This window comes from Giraffa tippelskirchi, chromosome 10 (assembly GCF_054371585.1).
Source record: "Giraffa tippelskirchi isolate mGirTip1 chromosome 10, T2T-mGirTip1v1.2.pri, whole genome shotgun sequence".
Classification (NCBI taxonomy): Eukaryota; Metazoa; Chordata; class Mammalia; order Artiodactyla; family Giraffidae; genus Giraffa; species Giraffa tippelskirchi.
This window is the reverse complement of record NC_137284.1, coordinates 64,296,399-64,308,797: the sequence shown is the minus strand read 5'-3', so window position 1 is coordinate 64,308,797 and position 12,399 is coordinate 64,296,399. Positions and strand designations below refer to the sequence as shown.

Genomic DNA, 12,399 nt, shown 5'->3' with positions numbered 1-12,399 from the left:
ATTCAGTACCACCAAACTAGCTTTACAACAAATGTTAAAGGGACTTATATAGTCAAGAAAGACAAGAGAAGCAAAAAGATCTACAAAATTAACCCCAAACAGTTAAGAAAATGGCAACAGGAACATGTATATCAATAAGTACTTTAAATGTAAATGAATTAAGTGCTCCACCCAAAAGACAGAGACTGGCTGAATGGATACAAAAACAAGATACATATATATGCTGTCTACAAGAGACCCACTTCAGACCTCAAGACACATGTAGACTGAAAGTGAGAGGATCGAAAAATATATTCCATGAAAATGGGAAGCAAAAGAAAGCTGGAGTAGCAATCCTCATATCAGACAAAATAGACCTTAAAATAAAGAAGATTACAAGAGATAAGGAAGGGCACTACATAATGATCAAGGGATCACTCCAAGAGAAAGACATAACAATTTTAAGTATCTATGCACCCAACATAGGAGCACTTCAATACATAAGACAAACAGACATAAAAGGAGAAATTGACAGGAACACAATAATAGTAGGAGACTTTAACACCCCACTCACACCAATGGACAGATCATCAAAACATAAAATTAATAAGGAAACACAAGTCTTAAATGATACATTAGATGAGATGGATCTCATTGATATTGTCAGGACATTCCGTCCAAATGCAGAAGAATACACCTTCTTCTCAAGGGCATATGGAACATTCTCCAGGATAGATCACATCGTGGGTCACAAGTCAAACCTCAGTAAATTTAAGAAAATAGATCTCATTGATATTGTCAGGACATTCCCTCCAAATGCAGAAGAATACACCTTCTTCTCAAGTGCATATGGAACATTCTCCAGAATAGATCACATTGTGGGTCACAAGTCAAACCTCAGTAAATTTAAGAAAATAGAAATTGTACCACACATCTTCTCCAACCACAATGCTATGAGACTAGATATCAATTACAGGAAAAATGTGTAAGAAACACAAACACATGGAGATTAAACAACACGTTTAAATAACCAACAGGTTACTGAACAAATCAAAAAGGAAATAACAAAATTTCTAGAAAGAAATGACAATGAAAACATGACAACTCAAAAACTATGGGATGCAGCAAAAGCAGTTCTAAGAAGTTTATAGCAATGCGATCCTACCTCAAGAAACAAGAAAAACATCGAATAGACATCCTAACTTTACACCTAGAACAACTGGAAAAAGACAAAAAAAAAAATAGAAGGAAAGAAATCATAAAGATCTGAGCAGAAATAAATCCAAAAGAAATGAAAGAAACAATATTAATGATAAGCTTGTTCTTTGAGAAGATAAACAAAATTGACAAACCTTTAGCCAGACTCATCAAGAAAAAAAGAGAGAAGAATCAAATCAACAAAATTAGAAATTAAAAAGGAGAGGTTATAACAGACAATGCAGAAATACAAAGGATTATCAAAGACTATTATGAACAACTATATGGCAATAAAATAGATAACCTGGAAGAAATGGACAGATGCTTAAAAACAGTTCAATATTCCAAGACCAAAGCAGGAAGAAATAGAAATTATGAACAACCCAATTATAAGTACTGAAATTGACGCTGTGATCAAAAATATCCCAAAGAACGAAAGCCTAGGAACAGATGGCTTAACAGGAGAATTCTATCAAACATTTAGAGAAGAGCTGATGCTTATCCTTCTAAAACTCTTTCAAAAAATTGCAGAGGAAGGAACACTTCCAAACACATTCTACTAGGCCACCATCACCCTGATACCAAAATGAGACAAAGACAACACAAAAAAAGAAAACTACAGGCCAATATCACTGATGAACATAGATGCAAAAATACTCAACAAAATTTTAGCAAACAGAATTCAGCAACACATCAAAATGCTCATACACCATGATCAAGTTGAGTTTGTTCCAGGGATGCAAGGATTCTTCAATAAACACAAATCAATCAATGTGATACACCATATTAACAAATTAAAAAGTAAAAACCATATGATAATCTCAATAGATGCAGAAAAAGTCTTTAACAAAATTCAGCACCCATTTATGATTAAAACTCTTCAAAAAATGGGCATAGAAGGAACCTACCTCAACATAGTAAAGGCTATATATGGTAAGTCTACAGCAAACATTATTCTCATTAGTGAAGAACTAAAAGCATTCCCCCTAAGATCAGAAACAAGACAAGGGTGTCCACTTTCACCACTATTATTCAACATAGGTCTGGAAGTCCTAGCTACAGCAATCAGAGAAGAAAAAGAAAGAAAAGGAATACAGATCAGAAAAGAAGTAAATCTCTCACTGTTTTCGGATGACATGATACTGTACGTAGAAAACCCTAAAGACAGTATCAGAAAATTACTAGAGCTAATCAGTGAATTAAGCAAAGTTGCAGGATACAAAAATCAATACACAGAAATCATTTGCATTTCTACACACTAACAATGAAAAATCAGAAAGAGAAATTAAGGAATCAATCCCATTCACCATTACAACAAAAAGAATTGAATATTTAGGAATAAACATACCTAAGGAGACAAAAAACTTTACACAGAAAATTATAAGACATTAATGAAAGAAATCAAAGATGGCATAAACAGAAGGAGAGATATTCCATGTTCCTGGGTAGGAAGAATCAATATTGTGAAAATGACTATACTACCAAACACAGTCTACAGATTCAATGTGATCCCTATCAAATTACCAATGGCACTTTTCACAGAATGAGAACGAAAAATTTCACAATTCATATGGAAACACAAAAGACCCCGAATAGTCAAAGCAGTCTTGAGAATGAAGAATGGAGCTGGAGGAATCAACCGTCCTGACTTCAGATTATACTACAAAGCTACAGTCATCAAGATAGTATGGTACTGGCACAAAACAGAAATATAGACCAAAGAAACAAGAAAGAAAGCCCAGAAATAAACCCATGCACCTATGAGTACCTTATCTTTGACAAAGGAGGCAAAGATATATACAATGGGGCAAAGACAGCCTCTTCAATAAATGGTGCTGGGAAAATTGGACAGCTACATGTAAATCAATGAAATGAGAACACTTCCTAACACCATACACAAAGATAAACTCAAAATGGATTAAGGACCTAAATGTAAGACCAGAAACTATAAAACTCTTAGAGGAAAACATAGGCAGAACACTCAATGACATAAATCAAAACAAGATCCTCTATGACCCACCTCCTAGAGTAATGGAAATAAAAACAAAAGTAAACAAGTGGGACCTGATTAAACTTAAAAGCTTTTGCACAGCAAAGGAAAGTATAAGCAAGATGAAAAGACAACCCTCAGAATGGGAAAAAAATAATAGCAAATGAAACAACTGACAAAGGATTAATTTCCAAAATACACAAGCATCTCATACAACTCAATGCCAGAAAAACAAACAACCCAATCAAAAAGTGGGAGAAATACCTAAACAGACATTTCTCCAAAGAAGACATATAGATGGCTCACAAACACATGAAAAGATTCTCAACGTCGCTCACTATTAGAGAAATGCAAATCAAAACTACAGTGAGATATCACCTCACCCCAGTCAGAATGGCCATCATCAAAAAGTCTACAAACCATAAATTCTGGAGAAGGTGTGGAGAAAAGGGAATGTTCTTGCACTGTTGGTGGGAATGTAAATTGATATAGCCACTATGGAAGATGGTATGGAGATTCCTTTAAAAACTAGGAATAAAACCACCATATGACCCAGCAATCCCACTCCTACACATATACTCTGAGGAAACCAACATTGAAAAAGACACATGTATCCCATTGTTCATTGCAGCACTATTTAAAATAGCTAAAACATGGAAGCAACCTAGTTGTCCATCAATAGATGAATGGATAAGGAAGTTGTGGTACATGTACACAGTGGAATATTACTCAGCCATAAAAAGGAACACATTTGAGTCAGTTCTAATGAGGTGGATGAACCTAGAACCTATTATACAGAGTGAGTGAATCAGAAAGAGAAAGACAGATACCATATTCTAATGCATATATATAGAATCTAGAAAAATAATACTGAAGAATTTATTTACATGGCAGCAATGGAGAAACAGATATAGAGGATAGACATATGGACAAAGGGAGAGGAGAAGGGAGGGTGAGATGTATGGAAAGAGTAATATGGAAACTTACATTACCATATGCAAAATAGATAGCCATTGGATTTTGCTCAGGAAACTCAAACAGGGGCTCTGTATCAATCTAGAGGGGTAGGATGGGGAGGGAGATGGAAGGAATTTCAAAAGTGGGGGGATACAAGTATGCCTATGGCTGATTCATGTTGAGGCTTAACAGAAAACAGCAAAATTGTGTAAAGCAATTGTCCTTCATTAAAAAAAAAAGAATCACCTGCCAACACAGGGGACAAAGGTTTGATCCTGGGTCTGGGCAGATTCCACATGCTGCAGGACAAGTAAGCCCGAAGGCCATGACTACTGAGCCTTCCCTCTATACTGAGCCTTAGTGCCACAACTACTGAAGCCTGGATACCCTAGAACCCATTCTCTGCAAGAAGAGGAACCACCACAATGAGAATCCCCCATGCCACAACTAGAAATTAGCCCCCACTCACTGCAACTAGAGGAAACCTATATGCAACAACAAAGGCCCAGTGCAGTCAAAAATAAATAAATAAAAAAAAAATGAGCCAAGCAGAACTGAGAATACCATGGATATAAAATACCCCAGGTCTTTCAGAAAATAAAATATTCTAAACTTGTGTGCAAAAAGAAATAACAAGATAGCTGGGAGAAGTATCAATAACCTCAGATATGCAGACAGTACCACACTTATGGCAGAAAGCAAAAAGGAACTAAAGAGCTTCTTGATGAAAGTGAAAGAGGGGAGTGAAAAAGTTGGCTTAAAACTCAACATTCAGAAAACTAAGATCATGGCATCCGGTCCCATCACTTCATGGCAAATAGATGGGGTAACAGTGGAAACAGTGACAGACTTTATTTTCTTGGGCTCCAAAATCACTGCAGATGGTGACTGCAGCCATGAAATTAAAAGACCATTACTTCTTAGAAGAAAAGCTATGACCAACCTAGACAGCATATTAAAAAGCAGAGACATTACTTTGCCAACAAAGGTCCATCTAGTCAAGGCTATGGTTTTTCCAGTAGTCAATTATGGATGTGAGAGTTGGACTATAAAGAAAGCTGAGTGCCAAAGAATTGATGCTTTTGAACTGTGGTGTTGGAGAAGACTCTAGAGAGTCCCCTGAATTGCAAGGAGATCCAACCAGTCAATCCTAAAGGAAATCAGTCCTGAATATTCATTGGAAGGACTGATGCTGAAGCTCAAACTCCAATACTTCGGCCACCTGATGCAGAGAACTTACTCATTGGAAAAAACCCTGATGCTGGGAAAGATCGAAGGTGGGAGGAGAAGGGGACAACAGAGGATGAGATGGTTGAATGGCATCACCGACTCAATGGACATGAGTTTAAGTAAGCTCCAGGAGTTGGTGATGGACAGGGAAGCCTAGTGTGCTGCAGTCCATAGGGTCTCAAAGAGTCGGATACGACTGAGCGACTGAACTAACTGAACTATGTTTCCTTCCTTGAAGCTGACTGAGAGTTTTTTGTTTTGTTTTTTTTTTTTACTTCTTCTATCCAGAAATCCTATATCTTAGAAAATATGCCCATTTTACTTGTGAAAAAAATTAAGGTGCAGAATAGCTACTTAATTTTTCCAGTTAGGTGGAAAAGCTGGAGAAGGGAATGGCAACCCACTCCAGTATTCTTGCCTGGGAAATCCCATGGACAGAGGAGCCTGGCGGGCTATAGTCCATGGGATCTCAAAGAGTTGGACACAACTGAACGACTAAACAAAAACAATAAGAGAATCAAACCTGAGTGCCCCCAACTCTGAAACATATGGGTTATCCTACTATATCAAATTAGTCAACCTACAGACTCCTTTCCCATACTAGATAATGAAGGATAAAATAAGCTCTAATATTCCAGTGACATATGAACGTACATGCATTCAACAAATACTTTTGAGCAAGTGACCAGTATGAAGTGGGTAATGTGGTTATTAGGAAAACCACCAGAGGAGGTCAAGACAAAAGCCATGGAAAGCAAAGGTACCTTGGAACATCAAATGATATCAGGTGTAAATGGGAAAATACAGTGGTCAGGAGCATTTTTAGAAGGATGTGCTTGAGAGCACTGATCCAGTTCTGCAACAGTTACTGACTACCTTCTAGATTAATTGAAATTCTGATTCTTAAATATGTCCTAACAAAGAAAATTTATCTGCAATCTCAAAGTCAGTTTCTCAATAAGACTGTCAGATGATAAGCTAGATAAAAACAGGACCCATGTTTCCCCTTCTCTAGAATAGGCTCCTCCTCAATTTGAAGGATGATTAAGTCTTGATGACTTAACCTGACTTCCCAGGTAGCACTAGTGGTAAAGAACCTGCCTGCCAATGCAGGAGATACAAGAGTCCCAAGTTTGATCCCTGCGTTGGGGAGAGCCCCTTGAAAAGGGTATGGCAATCCACTCTAGTATTCTTTCTTGGGAAATCCCATGGACAGAGGAGCTGGGTGGGGATGGCACTACAGTCCACAGGGTCACACAGTTGGACACTACTGAAGCGACATAGCACACACGCAAATACGCAAGTCTTGATGAGCACCAAACCCTTAAATTTAAAAGAAGATAAATTCATCTATCTAACTTGAATACAACACACTAAGTTCAAACGTCTCTTACCTGCTGAGCTCAGATCAGTTCAAGGACTTGTGAACCTTTCTTTCCTTAACTATATTTCCCTCTCAGTTCTGTTGCAAAACTTAGGGTGTGAGAAATTTGCAGATTGATCTGGACTAAATAGAGGAGGATATACAAAGTAAAAGCAAAAGCAATGATCTAAGATAATACGGTAATTGGAAAAAATGACCATACTTACCAAGACACATTCAATAATGTATTAAATAATAGGAGAAAACAAACTTATTGAAAATGTTGAGTTAACCATAAGATATGTAAAGGAATTTATGGCATATGATGAATCAGTTCCATGACTTACATTAATGTTATTTAAAAAGTTTGCATTTCTATTTATCAAGTTTCCGAATAACGAGTTTTACCCACATTGAGAACATCAGATCCCAGGGTATCCATCAGCTCATTTTGAATACATTTACACACAGAGCTCTGCAGAGTAAGCAGGGCTCCCTGTCCAATATGCCTGGGAGAAGCAGGTCATAATGCACACTTCATAAAGAGTACATTCATTCAAAGAGCCACACTCATTTTCACACATGGAATTTTTAAATGTTCTGACATTAAAAGGATAAATCAAGATTCTCTTTACTTACTTTTTTGACATCAGGTTAACTATGCACACACTTGTTCCATTTGAGAAACCAGAACGACACAGCCCAATGGTTCTGATATCAAATATGAAGAGAAATGAAACTACATGTATTTGTGTGAAGTCTGACCAGTAGACTTAGTCCCAGAAAGAAATGTTTTCCAAAATATGTCCAAAGAGAAGTAACTACATCGATAATAATGATTTTACAGGATATTGAACAATTACCATGTACCAGCACTCAAGTAGATCATGTGCAGATATCATCATCAGTTCAGTTCAGTTCAGTTGCTCAGTCGTGTCCGACAGACCCTTTGCGACCCCATGAATCTCAGCATGCCAGGCCTCCCTGTCCATCACCAACTCTCGTAGTTTACCCAAATTCATGCCCACTGAGTTGGTGATGCCATCCAACCATCTCATCCTCTGTCACCCCCTTCTCCTCCCACCCTCAATCTTTCCCAGCATCAGGGTCTTTTCAAATGAGTCAGTTCTTCGCATCATGTGGCCAAAGGATTGGAGTTTCAGCTTCAACATCAGTCCTTCCAATGAACACCCAGGACTGATCTCCTTTAGGATGGACTGGTTGGATCTCCTTGCAGTCCAAGGGACTCTCAAGAGTCTTCTCCAACACCACAGTTCAAAACCATCAATTCTTCGGCACTCAGCTTTCTTTATGGTCCAACTCTCACATCCATACGTGACTACTGGAAAAACCATAGGCTTGACTAGATGGACCTTTGTAGATGGACCTATCAAAGTAATGTTTCCGCTTTTTAATAAGCTGTCTAGGTTGGTCATAACTTTCCTTCCAAGAAGTAAGCATCTTTTAATTTCATGGCTGCAATAACCATCTGCAGTGATTTTGGAGCCCAGAAAAATAAAGTCAGCCACTGTTTTCACTGTTTCCCCATCTATTTCTCATGAAGTGATGGGACCAGATGCCATGATCTTAGTTCACTGAATGTTGAGGTTTAAGCCAAAATTTTCACTCTCCTCTTTCACTTTCATCAAGAGGATCTTTAGTTCTTCTTCACTTTCTGCCATAAGGGTGGTGTAATCTGCATATCTGAGGTTACTGATACTTCTCCCGGCAATCTTGATTCCTGCTTGTGTTTCTTCCAGCCCAGCGTTTCTCATGATGTACTCTGCATATAAGTTAAAGAAGCAGGGTGACAATATACAGCCTTGCCATACTCCTTTTCCTATTTGGAACCAGTCTGTTGTTCCATGTCCAGTTCTAACTGTTGCTTCCTGATCTGCATACAGGATTCTCAAGAGGCAGGTCAGGTGGTCTGGTATTCCCATCTCTTTAAGAATTTTCCACAGTTTATTGTGATCCACACAGTCAAAGGCTTTGGCATAGTCAATAAAGCAGAAATAGATGTTTTTTCTGGAACTCTTGCTTTTTCAATGATCCAGCAGATGTTGGCAATTTGGTATCTGGTACCTCTGCCTTTTCTAAAACCAGCTTGAACATCTGGAAGTTCGTGTTTCATGTATTGCTGAGGCCTGGCTTGGAGAATTTTGAGCATTACTTTACTAGCATGTGAGATGGGTGCAATTGTGCAGTAGTTTGACCATTCTTTGGCATTGCCTTTCCTTGGGATTGGAATGAAAACTGACCTTTTCCAGTCCTGTGGCCACTGCTGCATTTTCCAAATTTGTTGCCATACTGAGGGCAGCACTTTGACAGCATCATCTTTTAGGATTTGAAATAGCTCAACTGGAATTCCATCACCTCCACTAGCTTTGTTCGTGGTGATGCTTCCTAAGACCCACTCGACTTCACATTCCAGGATGTCTGGCTCTCAGTGAGTGATCACACCATCGTGATTATCTGGGTCATGAAGATCTTTTTTGTACAGTTCTCCTGTGTATTCTTGCCATTTCTTCTTACTATCTTCTGCTTCTGTTAGGTCCATACCATTTCTGTCCTTTATTGAGCCCAAGATATGACCATATTTCTCCTCAAAATTTTCATCAAGATTATTATAGCAATTTCACAAATTTAAAAAAAATGGATTAATAAGTGTTAGTCACTCAGGAGTGTTTGACTCTTTGAGATCCCAAGGACTATAGCCCACCAGGCTCCTCTGTCCATGAAATTCTCTAAGTAAGAATACTGGAGTGGGTAGCCATTCCCTTTTCCAGGAAAAAAAAAAACACAATGGATGGTCAATGCAATTATTTCACTTGCCGAAGATCACTTTACTCCTAAGTAGCAACACCAGTGTTTAAATCCATATTCTTCTGATTCTGTGTCCTTGCATTTTGAGAAAAAGAAACACTCAGACACATAAATTTGACAGAAAGAACTATGTTTCTATGGTTAGAAAAAATGAGGCTAAAATCATGTTCAATATAACACTGTAGTATAGTTTTAAGTCAAAGAAGGGAGCTTTTTTGAGAGTGAGTCTTTTATTTAGAATTTCCCAAACTATATCGTTATTGGCAGTGGTTTGCTTTGTCTTTATGGAAAACCTATCTTACCAAATTCTTGCCCACTTTTTTTGTTTAAAACAACTTCTTATAGGCGGAAAATTAGCATACTTTGTTCACCATACATGTAAGTCAGAATAAACTGCAGCATTCTGTTACAAATACCTAATAATGACATTAAAGACATCAGTTCAAGTTTATCATAAAATTAAGCTGATTCGAAGGAACCTAGATTCAAGTTGCAATCTCCTAACACGTGGCATTCTTAACATTATTCTCTTTCCTAATTTAACAAAGATTAGCATTAAAAGCAGGTGAAAAAATGCCACTTGTCCCTTTGTCTTTAGCATATTCATGGTGCAAAGCACCTTTGGGTTTTCACTTATACAGCAGGAAAACAAATCTCATATGCACAGCTGTATACAGAAACTATAGTTTTTCTGTGTGCAGATGACCTTCTATTCTGTCAGACCACTCCAGCGGTCCTATAATACAGTCAGGCACTTTCCAATAGTATTTTCCCAAAGGTCATACTCATGTGTAACAAATACACCTGACATTTTCTACATTATTTGCATGTAATTTGCTTATGCCTAAACAGACTATGATTCTGAAGAGTACAAATCTAATTTAAATTTTCCTGAACTACCACAGTGAAATAATAGCTGTGCTTTTTGAATTTTGACAGCAGTACAGAATTTTCATTAGTTGTAAGTAGAATACACCAAACACTTAAGGAATGGAATATATTCTAAATGCAAACTAGAAGCAGGAGGCTTTTAGGTATAAAATATCAGGCACATTTGTTAAATTTAAGGTCATACCTAACAAGGGGCTTTAGAAATACCAAAAAAATGATTCTCTTTGATTGGGCTAGAAGAGGGTGAAGAGTACATTATTTATTTTAAGAAGCCAGGAATGTCCCTCTATCTCAAACACAACCAATCAGAAAATAACTCCTTTGGGTAACATAAACTGTTTAAAGCAAATAAGTATTTTAAAGGAAACTGACTGAGAGTCATCAGTTTATTAAACCTTTGTGTGAAAAAGTTTAAGATAATGCTATCTAAGAACAAGTTTTGAAGGGAAAAGCAGAAACTGTTACTGAAGAACAGTCAAGTCCACTTTAGCAAGAAAGGGAAGAGAGAAGACAAGGCTAAGAAATGAGAAAATATTTCATCTACTTCCGGTTCTGCCCAGAATCAGTCCAAAATACACCTAATGCAGGTAGACAAAGCAGCACAGTGAATTGGAGTTGTTTAAAACTCACATTTCAGGTTACTCACTCTCCAAATCTGCATGTTATTTTTATTGGAAGATATTTAAATAATTAACAAAGCAAACACATCCTGTGGAAGATTCTAAATGTCACCAAAGAAGCAAAATTAATAGATTTAAAAGAGGTAGGCAAAATGGTTGCTGGGAAATAGGATAAGTAGCATAGGAAACATTGGATAGTGGAGAAAATGATTTGGAATTTTCTTTTCACAGTGACAAAACCTGATTTTAGAAGATAATTAATGATTAATTCTGGCTTGTTCTTTAAAGTAAAGCTTCTTCAAATATATACAGTCTCTTCTTGCAGTTACAGACCTGTAAGTCTGCAGGATTGTTAGGAAGAAAATAACGAAGCTCTAAACATCCTGAATCTCTAGTACCTAGTACCAGGATGCCTAGATTTTTCTCTTTTATTTCAAGCAACAGCCTTTTCTTCCAACCTATACACCATCATGAAACAGACTGAAAGGGATAAGATTGAGACTTAATAAAATCAGAATATGGCCTGAGAGAAAACAGTCAAGAAAATGAAAAGATTGAACCTAACCTTTAGCATCCCAGTACGATGTATCAAAAGCCAAATTTCAAAGCCATGATACCAGTTAAGTGTCCCCCTGAAAATAAGTCTTGGTGTGAGGAAACATAAACACACTATTGTGGTGATCAGAGCTAAAGGCAAAGGGGCCTAAAAGTCAGAAATAAGAAAGTAACAAAACCGGAAACGGCCTGATCTGTAGAAAATTGCTACCTGTGAGCCTCACTACAGGTGCTATGAATTACAAAACCAACCCATCTTCTCAGCTCTTTTCCCAAGGATCGCCTTTGCATGTCCTGCATACTAAGCTAAAATATTCACTGTTTTCTAAATATGATCCAATTTCTTCATCTCTCTGTGCCTGAAATGATGTTCCCCACCAAATTTCTGATTCCAAATCCTACCTGAACTTCAGGATGCAAATCACCTGCCACTTCTGTAAGTATGAATCACACCAGATTTAGATGGATTCTCTTGTCTGAATTCCTATCATAATTCATCATTTTCAAACATACTGTTTCTACTTTTCTGGTCGGGTCTTCCACATTTCAGGCAGAGTCTTTACCATTTGAGCCACCAGGAAAGCCCCATATTTTTCTCTACTACTCTCTAAATACCTTGGGAGGAGCTTTTCATAGTAAATATTACAATGTCATGAATATAATTTGTGTTAATACATATTTGTTAAATGAATGAATGACTCGTTAGGATGGTCCATAAAATGAAATAATTTAGAGACCCATGAGAAAACAAGTTGTCTTTTTCTTTAATTAAAGGAGCTTTAAGGATTTAG

The 12,399-nt window shown here is 37.3% G+C and overlaps 1 protein-coding gene across 4 annotated transcripts in view; it reads right to left on the bottom strand.

Moving 5' to 3' along the window:
- The window catches only part of NXPH1 (neurexophilin 1), a 469,360-nt gene that overhangs the window by 55,988 nt on the left and 400,973 nt on the right, over positions 1-12,399 (bottom strand). The window contains exon 1 of one of the 4 annotated variants that reach the window (XM_081531716.1): positions 7,129-7,187. The exons of the other annotated variants lie outside the window; for them this stretch is intronic. Coding sequence (XP_081387842.1) covers positions 7,129-7,158 — 30 coding nt within the window. The 5' untranslated portion in view covers positions 7,159-7,187. Of the gene's footprint in view, positions 1-7,128; positions 7,188-12,399 lie in introns of those variants that run through there. 4 annotated transcript variants of the gene reach the window in all.